The 13,569-nt window shown below is 39.8% G+C and overlaps 1 protein-coding gene across 1 annotated transcript in view; it reads right to left on the reverse strand.

The window, feature by feature from the left end:
* The window catches only part of LIPH (lipase H), a 45,144-nt gene extending 34,040 nt beyond the window's left edge, over window positions 1-11,104 (reverse strand). The window contains exon 1 of the mRNA XM_080809259.1: window positions 10,770-11,104. Coding sequence (XP_080665385.1) covers window positions 10,770-10,818 — 49 coding nt within the window. The 5' untranslated portion in view covers window positions 10,819-11,104. The remainder of the gene's footprint in view (window positions 1-10,769) is intronic.
* Window positions 11,105-13,569: the final 2,465 nt, after the last annotated feature.

Below are 13,569 nucleotides of genomic sequence, written 5' to 3' on the forward strand. Positions count from 1 at the left end.
TGGTCAACAAAGATATTGTAACCAGCAGCTTACAGGAACCCTAACCCTGGGAAAACCATTTCCCCTAGGAGCAATTGCTCAGTCTTTGCTAATTCAGTGTTCGCAGTGACTTTATGGCACATTAACTACCATGAATAATGAGAAGGGGCTGTATATAAAACTGTCTTCTGGAATCATAGTTCTCATATTTCCCCGGTTACGTGGTTTTAGGGCTATAATGTACACAATCATTGCTCCCAGTGAATCCTGTTCCCAGGCTTCTTCATTCACCCTGGGTGAGAGCTCTTGCTGTCTTTTCAAGAAGAGCTAATGGAGAATATAGTTCCTAAGTTCATTCACACCCATAAGTGAATCCTTAGGCCTAAATCATCAGTTCGGTCTTCAAACAATATTCTTTCCCCCAGGATTTATAGGTATTACTCTGCTTTCTTGTATTGGATCCCATTCTAAAGAGCTTTGACCCTTCTATGCTCCTTGCTTTTTTCCTACCACACACCTTTCTTTTCTTTCTTTCTTTCTTTCTTTTTTTTGAAGATTTTATTTATTTATTTGACAGAGGGAGGCAGCGAGAAAGAGAAGCAGGGGGAGTGGGAGAGGGAGAAGCAGGCTTCCCGCTGAGCAGGGAGCCCGATGCAGGGCTCGATCCCAGGACCCTGGGATCATGACCCATGAAACGTTCTTTTCTTGTTCTGAAATAACTTTCCCTGCTGGTGTTGATACTCCAAAATAACTGATCTGTTTATCCACTGGTGTATATCCAGTGCCAACAACAGAGCCTGGCTTAGAGCTGACATCAGTAAATGTTTCAAGAATAAGCGTGTATCACATTATTCAGCCATTCAGAGTGATCCATCTGGATACTTCAAGTAGTAATGATATACTGTTTATGAAATAAATAGAGTATGAAATGACACATCCATTATGACTGAACTGTGTAAAAATATGTCTGCAGGTTATAAGGCCTGCAAATACTGTGCAAACAAAAATGAGTTCTGCATTCCATTTCTGATGTTCTCTGCTTAAAGCTACCTGAGGTTGGGCGCCTGGGTGGCTCAGTTGGTTGGGCCGCTGCCTTCGGCTCGGGTCATGATCCCGGGTTCCTGGGATCGAGTCCCGCATCGGGCTCCTTGCTCGGCAGGGAGCCCGCTTCTCTCTCTGCCTCTGCCTACCTCTCTGCCTGCTTGTGTGTACTCTCTCTCTCTCTCTCTGGCAAACAAATAAAAATCTTAAAAAAAAAAAAAAAAAAAAAAAAAAAAAAAAGCTACCTGAGGTTATTTATTCTTTCCCACTCAGAATTAACAATATTTTAAAAGAAAATATTAAATTTATCTTCTTTTGGATCATGTTACAAACTGGTTTAAGCTCCTTGAAGGCAAGCTCTGTCTTGGCTTTTTCCCTAGCATTATGCCCCAGCACATAGAGAAGGAACATGTCTTGTTGGATCTCAAATTCTCAGGCAATTTGGAGGGTAGGCAAGGACTAGATATCTGTGAATAGCAAATGGGTTAAACTGCTTCACCCTCACAAATACAGTTCTTTACATTTATATTTAATTTCTGGTTTACATTTATATTTCTAAAACAATTACTTGTATGCCTTCAGAAAGCAAACCTCTTTTTGCTTATTGTGCTGTTTTGTTACAAAGTCAAGTTTACTTGGAAGTAGTATTAACAGAGCCTTTAACCAAGTAACCACAGAACATGTTAAACTGGTTTCTAAAGCTTAACTTCTTCTACTGGACTTTATTTGAAGTTTATTTGAAGTTTATTTCCCTTCAGTCTGCTCTGAAATTCAATTACTCTGAAATGCCGGTTAGTGTTAACGATTGGAAAATGACCATAGGATGGGTGACATCTCCCATCTAATGAGGAATTCTGACTCCGATGGAGAACAGGCTGAGATGAGAGCAGAGTAATATGTCAAAGAAACCTGGAGAGAACATCTTCAGAGATAACATATCTGTGCCTGCAGTATTTTGTTATGGTCGAATAATGCAAGGTCACCCATGGCCAAGTACGGCCAGGACCGTTTATGTATGGTCTATGGCTGCTTTCCTGATATAAGGCAGAGTTGAGCAGTTGTAAAAGTGACAAATGGCCCACAAAGCTGAAGATATTTACTGTCTGGCTCTTTCCAGAAAAAGTTTTCCAACCTTGGTCTAATGTCCTAAACAAAATACAACATGACTTTGGAGCACGGATTTCAGGGTCAGGTCAACTCCATTGCCTCCTAGCTATGTGACCCTTGGTGATTAATTGCCTAACCTCCCTGAGCCTCAGCTTCACCTGTGTAAAATGATCACAGGAATGCCAGTTTGTCAGGCAGTGCTCTGCAGAGCCATACAGAGCCTGAGACAAAAGAAAAAAAAAACCTATATGTATACTTATCAAAATATCCTCCCAGATTTTGAATTAAGCGGGGAAAAGTTTAGCTCGATAGTCAGTCAAAAACCATGACCAGAGACATGGCCCTTTGTCATTCAGTCTGTCCAGACACCATCATCAACTCTCGTAAACCAAACCACATAGCAAGAAAATGAAGATGGCGTAGGCCCAGGAATGGCGGGCAAATTGGAAACGACCGCTCCTATTCTACAATAACACAGAGTTGTAAAACAAATAATAGCCTGTCTTTATTTAAAATGTTGATATTTTTCTTAAAAAAAGAGAGATTTATTTATTTATTTTAGAGAGAGAAAACACCTGAGTGGGAGAAGGGGGAGAGGGAGAGAGAATCCCAAGCAGACTCCCCGCTGAGCCCAGAGCCTGATGCGGGCCCAGTCTCACAACCCTGAGATCATGACCTGAGCCGAAACCAAGAGTCAGATGCTTAACTACCACGCTGCCCATGTGCCCCTGAATATTTTTTTATCAATGACTTATTTGCACTGATTTTCATTTCCAAAGATATTACATTAAACTATTCACTTGTGCCCCCAAAATATCACTTATGTGTATCATTTATTATGTACAGTGAGAACACATTATTAATGATATGCATATTATTTCCAGGAAAATATTACTTAAATATTAAAATATCACTTACATATTGAGTTAAACTATGAAAAATATTTTTACTGCATTAAAATCATAAATATAATTTATCTTGATTATTGAGTTTGGGTCTCCCTTACTCCCTTAAATTTTGCACCTGATGAGTAATTCACTGACCTCACCCTAATCCCTGCCATCAGGACTGTGGTGAGAACTAGAGATAATGTCTATGAAGTATTTAAAGTATTAGCTGGTGCATAGTAAATGCTAAAAAATTAATGGTTATTGATGATGTATATGATGAGTTGGATTAATATTTATAGAGGCCCACTTGAATGTGGGCTAGCTGACATGAAAATTGTTTTGAGTTAAAAAGCAGTCAAGGGGCACCTGGGTGGCTCAGTGGGTTAAAGCCTCTGCCTTCAGCTCAGGTCATGGTCTCAGGGTCCTGGGATCGAGCCCCGCATCGGGCTCTCTGCTCAGTTGGGAGCCTGCTTCCCTTCCTCTTTCTCTCTGCCTGCCTCTCTGCCTACCTGTGATCTCTATCAAATAAATAAAATCCTAAAAAAAAAAAAAGCAGTCAAAATCCAGCAGATTCAGGAAAGGCTTTTTATGTCCCCCTCAACAGCCTGAAAAGAATAGATAGAGGACTGGCTCCAGGAGGAGAGCTGTCACCACAGATAACTATACTGTTATGAACTAGATGTGTAGACAAGGAGAAACCTAGCAACGACTCTTTGATCAAAGTACTCTATGTTCCATTGTTTCTGAGTGGCCTAGCAAACACATTTAGCCAGACACATCTTTTTCATTTTCCCCTGAATCGTTTCCTTCTCTTTGAAGTCCCAGGCTACCTTCTTCTCCTTAATTCAGAATGACAGATATATCTTATTTTGCCTGACTGTCCTTTGGAGTTTCCATGTCTATGTGGATTCCCCATGGTACTAAATTAAATTTTATTTTCTGTTGTTAATCTGTCTCATGCTCATTTGATTCTCAGTCTGGCTTGAAGCACCTTGAAGGGGACAGGAGATTCTTGCTCCCTGACAAAGTGCTGATCTTATAGGGTTATTATGAAGGCCAAGTAAAATAAGTAAATTGCTTAGCATGGGATTTGACATAAAGCAAGTGCTCAATAAATACTAACTACCTTCCTTCCATCATTTTGGAAGGACTTTGGAAAAGGGAAGTGTATTAGCCAGTATAGAGGTGACAGTGCTTCTTCCTGTCCAGAGAACTGGGTTTGGTTCTGACCCTGTCATTAACCAAAACCTCTTTGGGCCGTCCTTGTTCTCATATGACAGATTGGTTCCTCATTCCTTAGAGATTTAGCTAATCTCTTGCATTCCTTTCGGACACAAAATTCTAAGATCTGCAAGCTAGCTCATTTGAAAGGACCCGAGGCACCTAATTTAGGAAAATAAATTTCCAGGGAAGTCTTACTAACCAAAGACAACCCAAATCTAAAAAAAATTAATATAGCAAGAAATTAAAATTTCTCTTAATTTTAATTAAAAGATCTGAAACTAAGCAAACATCACCCTTGGAATTAAAATGTTGACCAGAGGTACCTGTTTGACTCCATCGGTAGAGCATGCAAAGTCTGGTCTCACTCTTAAGTAATCTCTGCACCACATTGGGTGCAGAGATTACTTAAAAATAAAATCTTTAAAATAAAATACTGACCAAATAGGTGTTTTGTCACCTTTATGTTAAGCAGGATTTTCTGGCTAATTAAATACCCTTCAGTTAACAAACACGCTTCAATATGCTACAATAAGGATAAATTGTGAAAACATTATGATAAATGAAGAAGCTAGTCACAAAAGACCACAAATTATATTACTCCATTCATATGAAATGTCCAGAGTAGGGGAATCTATAGAGACAGAAAGTAGATCGGTGGTTGCTAAGGGCTAGGGGAAGGAGGAAGTTGGGGAAAGAGGATACAGTAGCTAAATGGTGCCAGTTTCCTTTCTGAGGTCATGAAAATGTTCTAAAATTGACTAGTGATTGTTGCACGTCTCTGTGAATACACTAAAAACCATTGAATAACACTTAAATGGGTGAATCGTATGTATGAATTACATCACAAAACAACTGTTTTAAGAAATGGTTCCTATAATTTCAAACTTTCATGGAAAGACCAGAGTGAAAAGGTGAAGTCTTTTGGTGGTAACTGGGCAGAAGATTCACTTTTTTCCATCAATATCAAAACAGGCCTCCAGTTTCCAGTTTTTCTTTCCCCTTGGGAACTGAGTGATGGACTGCCACTTCATACCACTAAATAAAGCCCCCACTTTAGTTAGTCTGTTGTGGGGAGGGTTCGAAGTTGCTCCTGCAAAAATAAAGTACTCTTATTCTCAGCCTTAGGAACTACTTATAGCTGTGATCTTGTTTTATGTCTGCCAGAGAAAACTGTGTTGGATACACAAAATGCCCTCTTGATTGCAAGGACACCTCCAGTCTTTTAACCACTGGCTATATTTATTTAGGATACAACAGAGAAAACAGATAGACCTCTGTTTTCCTAGACTGATCGATTTCAGCTGAGTCCTAGCTGGAGAGGAAAGTGTGATTCCCTCAGACGGACCACTGACAACCCCACTCCCTTTCTGATGAGACTTCCAAGGGATACTCTCCCTTTACCCTCACAAGACCTACCACCTGAAAGCAAAATGAAGCTGCCCAGGCTCTTCTTGGTGTCACTCAACTGTTCTCGCTTTTTAGCTTCTCCCTGCTTTTGGAACTGATTTCATTTCCCACATTTCTGACTAGGGGAAAACTTCTCCAAAAAGAAGAGGCTCCTCATTCATATCTAGAGAGTTTTCAGTGAAAAGAGAAGATAGAACTGTGGATGGAAATAACCCACTGATGAAGCAATTGGGAGTGAAGGCGGGGGAGAGAAAATTCCGAGTTTCAGTGAGAATCAATAAGTACAGGGAGGTTCATATTTCAGTCTCTCAATGTGGCTGAGTCAACTGATTACAAACGAAAGCATCAGTTTCTCTTAGACTTATGGTTGGCGAAGCGTAGTCCACTAGCCAAACCCAAGCGGCAGGCTCAGTGAAATTCTACCTCATTTAACCTTGATGCACGGTATTCAGTCAGGAAGTGAAACAAGGATGGCCCTGACTCACGCTTCCTTTATTTCAAGTTTTGCGTTTCAAGGTGTGCTCAAGCTGTCATTTCTCCCACCCCCAAACATGACAGAGGTGTTAATAACTTCCTTTAGAACAGAGGTCCACAGACAGGTATACTAACTTTATGTTTCCTGAAAGTATTCAGTGTGCCAAGATGAAGGGAGACATTGTCAAGGATTCCACATTCTGGGCAAAGGATACTAGTCCTCTTCCGAGACACAGCTCCCTACATGTTAATTGGTGAAGTCACGATGTTTCCTGTAACCCACACTAGAGCACATTTTTATGCTTGCCTGAAAACACCGTTCTGAAGTAATTTCCAAAAATCCCAGAAATAAAAATCCCATTAGGCCAGAAACTGCCTTGAAGAGATCAGAATATGTGTTCGACTCCTATTTTTAAAAGAGGTAGAAGGGGGAAGTGACATTTTCCTACTATGAAATTCTAGTCAATTTTTAAATCTGGAAAGTAACTCAGATACACACACCCATACACTCACACACACATATGTATGTATATATGTATGTTATATGTATGTATGTATTTTATGCAGAGGAACCACACTGATTTTGGCATTAGCAACCTGTTCTGAACTAGATGGTGAAGTGTAGGGGCCCAGAGCAGGCTGCCACCAAACAGGCCACTTTGGCATGAAGATTATTTTGAATTAAAAGCAATCTATGGGGGTGCCTGGGTGGCTCAGTGGGTTAAACCTCTGCCTTCGGCTCAGGTCATGATCCCAGCGTCCTGGGATAGAGCCCCACATCGGGGTCTCTGCTCAGCGGGGAGCCTGCTCCCTTCTCTTTCTCTCTGCCTGCCTCTCTGCCTACTTGTGATCTCTGTCTCTCTGTCAAATAAATAAATAAATAAAATCTTTAAAAAAATAAAAAATAAAAGCAATCGATGGGTGCTTCAGCCTGGATGGTTCAGTGGGTTAAGCATCCAACTCTTGATTTCAGCTCAGGTCATGATCTCAGGGTTGTGAGATCAAGCCCCACATTCGGCTCCACGCTGGGTACGGACCCTGCTTAAGATTCTCTCTCAAGTCTCCCTGTGCCTCTCCCCAACCCTCTCTCTCTCTCTTAAAAAAAAAAAAAAAAAAAAAAAAGGCAATCAAAACGCGGCAGATTCAGGAAAAGCTTTTTACGTCCCCCTCAACAGCCTAGAAAGAATAGATAGAGGACTGGCTCCAGGGGGAGAGCTATCACTGTAGATAACGACACTGTTACAAATTAGGTATGTAGACAGGGAGAAAGCCAGGAAGGCCTCTTTGAACAAAGTTCTCTATGTCCCGTTGTTTCTGAGTGGCCCAGCAAACACATTCACCACACACTTACTCTTTTTCATCTTCCTATGAATTCATTCCTTCCCTTTGAAGTGCCAGACCTCTACCTTCCCCTCCTTAATTCAGAATGACGTATCTACCTCATTTTGCGTGACTGTCCCTTGAAATCCCCGTGTCTCTGTGGAATCCCCATAGGTACTAAATTAAATTTGATTTTCTGCTGCTCTTCTGAGTCATGTCATTTTGATTCTTGATGTGGCCTGAAGCACTTTGAAGGGGGCAGGAAATTCTTGCTCCCGGACAGAAACATTCCCAGTTGGCCGGGGCCAAACCTGATGAGTACCTCTTGTTTCTTTTTTAAAACCCTGACAAATATAGGCAAGAAGCATACGGGCAAAATGCCATCTTGGTTGGACATTTCTGCTTTTAACCACCAGCATAACTTCTGGGATACAACTGAGAAAATAAGTAAGATACTAGATTTCCTCATTCTCACCTCTTAATCATGTGCACAAATATGTACATTCGTGCCCACTACTTTTCACCTTTGTCTCCCTGTCAGAGAAGGGTAAGTCTCTCTCCGTCTCTGTCTCTGTCTCTCATACACACACACACACCACGGAGTTATAAATTATCTCAGGAAGACTTCAAATATCTGAGAAACTAATTCTCTGTTTTGGGCACTAAGCTATTTTCCCTAGGCAAATATCTATGTAGTTTTATACAGATTTCTGTAAGCCAAAGTACCGATAGAAGAGTCACTTTAAAATATTATTTATGACCACAGCCTTAATTTAGAGCGATAGTTATCAACATTTGTTCTTTGGATCACCTGCAGCTGAAAAAGCTGGAAGGTCTGTTAGAAATGCACATTCCAGGATCTCACCCCAGACCCACTGAGTCTGGATCTGTGGGGATGGTCTCCATTTTAAACAAGTCCCCGGGGGGTTCTGGGGCACACTAGAGCTTGCTAGCCATTGCTTTGCTCACTGTTAAAATTATGGCAAATATTCCCATCATGATTTCACAAACGTTGGAACAGAACAAAGATCTCCAATAGTGAATGAACTGTATCCTCTACGTTTCAGAATCACATCTTAATATTTGTTGGTTTGGGGACAGCAAGCCAAAGAAGGGAAAAGCAGAAAGTCAATGTATTTGTTATTAATAATTTCTGCTATCAGATACATATTTAATTCAACACCCTCTCCCATGAAGTTGCAAGTTCATGGTTTTGCAGACACCAAGAAGTCTAAATTTAGCTTACAGCTGTAATTATGTTTTTCCTTCTAGCTACAGAAGTTTATTGTGGTGTGTCTCTGCTTAGATTCTATCATTCAGCAGTGAGTCTTCTAGAATCATTTAAAATAAGACTTTATTGATGACATAATGATAAGTAAAAAGGCACGTCACAAAAAAATTAAGTTCCAACGTTGTATATAGAGATATATAATGCAAGACTGAAAGAAAATACCCACAAATCAGCATCAGGTTTTTTTGTGTCAGGGTTAGCCCACTCCCCTAAAATTATCTCTAAATTTATGTTCATTTTTAAATTTATTTTATTTTATTTTTTAATGATTTTTTAAAAAGATGTTATCTATTCATGAGAGAGCACGAGCACCGGCCAACGGTGGGCGAGAGGAAGAAGCAGGCTCCTGGCTGATTAAAGAGCCTGATGTGGGACTCAATCCCAGGACCCCAGGGTCTTGACTGGAGCCGAAGGCAGATGCTTAACCAACTGAGCCACCCAGGCATTCCCTTATGTTCATTTTTTAAACTTAAACATTAGAATAAACACACACTTTAAAATGTTGACTTCTCAGTGAAAAATACCATCATTAGTATAATTGTAACTTACTGTTAAATCAACTTCAAAAGCACAAATTAAGAAAAATTTATTTATATAAGCCTGAAATCCTCATACAACTATTTTAACTTTTCCATTCCCTTTCTAAGCCTCATTTGCAGGCATAGATAACATGATTTTAACGTAGCTATAATCTTAGTTTATCTACAAGTTTGAATTCTGTTTTGTCCATTTGGCATTATTTTATAAACATGTTTGCACATTTCTGCATAGCTTCAGAATTATTCTAAAGGCTACATTTTTTTAAAAAGTTTGATATATTGGACTTCATCCATTCCTGTACAAAGAAGCATTTCTGCTGTATCTAGTTTCAAGTTATTATAAGTAACATAGTTAGAATCATCTTCTTACGAGTTTTTTTCCCTTTTAAAAGACATTTCCGGGACGCCTGGGTGGCTCAGTTGGTTAAGCAGCTGCCTTCGGCTCAGGTCATGATCTCAGGGTCCTGGGATCGAGCCCCACGTCGGGCTCCTTGCTCAGCAGGGAGCCTGCTTCTCCCTCTGCTTCTGCCTGCCTCTCTGTCTGCCTGTGCTCACTCTCTCTGACAAATAAATAAAATCTTAAAAAAAAAAAAAAGACATTTCCTTAGAATAAATTCTCAGCAGTGGTTTTACTAGTTCAAAGGGCATGAACATTTTTATGGATACTATAAGTAACATATTTCCCTTAAGAAAATTGTACCAATCTTCATTACCATAAACTATGGTAAAGTTTCACAAGACTAAATTATCATAAGAAAAAAGAACTGGATTCCTAAGAAGGCCAAGTTTCTTTAAAAAAAAAAAAATACTCCATTTTATTTTTCTTACCCTGCTATGCACAGTACTGTTTTATTTATTTATTTCCTTACTTATTTATTCACTTAGTAGTCTCTGCACTTAATGTGGGGCTCAGGCTCATGACCCTGAGATCAAGAGTTGAATGCTCTTCTGACTGAGCCAGCCAGGAGAACCTGTACATCGCTGTTTTAATTTATATTCATTTTGATTAATAATTTTTAAGTTATCAATATGCCAGGCACCATTCCAAGGGGTTTACATAAAGTCATATTTTCCTAAAAGATAACTGAAATAAACTGTTACCGAAAGCTTATAAAAACCTGTCCTTTATATATTAGATAGTATAATAAAAGAAAACTTAAGATTTCTGGAAAATAACTGACCTTATTTTATAGAGGTGGAAGGACACAGAAGACTTAACTATGAAAGAAAATAACTTTTAGATTTCCCAGCATATTTTTTTTTGTACATCAGAAGAACAGGTTAATCGAAAGAAGTCATAATCTCTTTTATTACTGAGAAAAAAAAAAAAGCTTTTCAGGATTCGCAAGTCCATTTAATCCATACCTTGTTTCCTTAAAAGTGATTAAATAAAGCTTAAAAAGTCCACTGAAGGAACTGGGCTAATAAAATGCAAAGTGACAAGACTGCTAGTAATGTTTTTAAATAATTAAGAAAGCCATTCAATAAATGACCTACCTGATTTAACCAAGCACAGCAAACTGATGAAGAAGTATAATTTCAGCATATGGAAACTGGAGAGAGTGTGTGTCACATTCACAAGAAGGGTGTCCTGCCCAGAGTCTAGTTTCTCAGAGGGCTTTGCTCAGAGAGAGTTCAGAGGACTAATCCAGAGGTGTGGTGATAACAGGAAGTTCCAGAGAGGGACAGCAGGCAGGTTCCAACCCTTTCAGGATATTTGACTCCTCCTCTTTTCAGTGGAAGGTTGGTACATTTTTGCCTGACACAATTTTATGCATATCTTTAAAAAAATTGTATGCATGTCTTACTATGCTAATGTGTACTTGCAGAATGACGAGTTCAAAATAGTTTCATTCTTTGTGGGCGGTTTATTAGTCGTTTGGCGTGGTATGTTGAAATCAAGTGTGCTTTAAGATATTTGCCTCCCTGTCCTTGTGAATGAAACAAATGCAATGACTATTCTGTTGGCCTGTGAACACAAAACTACTTTTTATGTTAATTCACACGCTCCTGCCTCATATGGCAGTCTTTAGACATTGCTAAGAACATTTCATTAAGCCTAATCATTTCCCTGTATATGTCCAAATAGGCTTCAGATTAAAGGAAATTTTTATGGCATTATACATATTTTTATTTCTTCCAATCCAGAGTTCCTATCTCTCCCTCTCTTTCTCCTCCTCCTTTTTAAAAGAAGAGTAAGCACAAAAGCTTTAAATAGAGAAGCAACAGCATCTCTCATAGAAGTTTATCAGTCCTCTGTGTCTGTACTCTGTCCCAACAGCAGGGGATTCCTTGCAGGAAGTAGATTCCAGCAATGCTTCCCAAAGAGTCAGTACCTGAGATGTCCCCTGGGGGACTTTTCAAAGCACTGTGTGTAGATTCTGGGTCACACCTCACACCTGATGAATGCCAGGACTCCCTAGCAGTGGTCCACATCCCACGTCTTCCACTCAATAGTTGTGTGGCTTGAAGCCACATTTAAGAACATTTCCGTTCTCGAACTCTTACTTTTCTCAACTGTCAAATGAAGAAAACAAGACCACCTATCTCACAGGGCTGTTTTCTGGATTCAGTGAACTATTGTTAAGTTCAGTTCACAGCGCTGTGCCTGCTACGAAGGTAAGCTCACTGAGCCCTGCGTAACTCCTATTACCTACGTGGCTACACCCTCCACACCTTTCCCTCCTGTCGGAAAGCAGGGCTGCTCCAGGCTGAGAAGAGGGATCAAGTGGATTTTAGGAATGGAGGGCACCTGACAGCAGTGATGTTTCAGGTGAATGACGTCAGTCAGTTCTGTTTTCGTCTTCTGTCTCCTGCTGGAGAAATAAATTAAGGATACACAAACAGAGAAAAACAAATAGGGACCTGCTAGCTTTTTTATTTTTCCATTTGCAGCAAGCTTTACTGATTTGGAAACAACTGCCCTCTGGAACAAATGGAGAATTGTTCCACATTCTCTTAGGAACCTGTTTATGGAATGCATTGCTCACTGCTGGATCAGTGTGCTTGTCTGATAAATATTTGTTGAGCTCCTATCAGTTTTCGTACCACGCCAAGCCTTTATCTAGGCAGAGCCAATGTACATTTTTCCTGGAAACCAGCCAATTATAGGAATAAGAATCATTTCCCTTAGGAGGCCTCTTTGTATTACTGTTAATGATTTTCCTGCTGGTAGGCACAGAAGGTGCCATCTGACTCCCCAGCTGTGTGCTTTTTTCTATTTAGAGCATTGAAAACAATACAAGAATCAATGGGAGAACCCATACTCTCAAAGAAAGAGAATTAGTAAGAAATATCAAATATGAAAAAAAAAGAAATCTCAAATGTGAAAAAACATAAAGCATTCCAGAGGATGGGGGCTGGGGGGAGGAAAGGTGGGGCGAACTGGAGAACAGGTGCACAGGGAATCTTTGAGAGGAGAATTAATTCTGTCTTTTGCTTGTGGAGTGGTTAAGGCAATCTACATAGGTGATAAGATTGGGCAGGACTACACACACACATGAACACACACACATACATAAGTGCATGTGAAACTGCTAAAATCTAAATTTGAGTTGTAGATTGGACCAACATAATTTTCTCCATTCTACTTACGTAAAATGTTACAGAGTTGGGGGACTCTGGGTGAGGGTACATGACATATTCCCATACTATTGTTGCAGCTTCCTGTGAACCTATAATTATTTCAGAATAAAAGTCTTTAAAAATTCCAAAAGATGGGCCAACTCCTAACTATTTGAGTGTTAACATTTACTCCAAGGTATTCTGAGGAAAACCATTTCTTCATTTCTCATCAGCTAGTCAAGAGTGAATAATGGTCAGTTTTCTCAATACGATGACCCTGATAAATGATCAGAACTCAAGAATAACACAATTTGTCTCATTTCCAACTTAGTATTATGCACTGGCTCTCTTTTTTCTTTTCTTTACCTAGAAATCACTTGCTACAGAGAGCAGAATAGAAAGGGGGCAGGCAAGCTTCCAAATGTGTGGACAGGAAAAACAGGTATGGAAGTGTCCTGGAACTGAGGGGAGGTGGTTTTATAGCTCTCACTGGCGCCAATGGTCAGGGAAGGTGACCTATGTCCTCTCTCACCCTGGCCTAGTGCTCCAAGCTGCTCTATGACTCACTCTAACGTCTTCTCATCTGCATCAGTGACCCCACAATCTCTTGCCAGCTGTACACTTTGGAAAAATAAGTTTCCTTGATTCATTTTCTACAAGGAGAGCAGGGCAACCGTCCCCTCATCTGTATATTTGCTTCATTTCTTCATTCATTGATTGAACATTTCTCAAG

The sequence above is a fragment of the Martes martes genome, assembly GCF_963455335.1.
Source record: "Martes martes genome assembly, chromosome: 1".
Lineage (NCBI taxonomy): Eukaryota > Metazoa > Chordata > Mammalia > Carnivora > Mustelidae > Martes > Martes martes.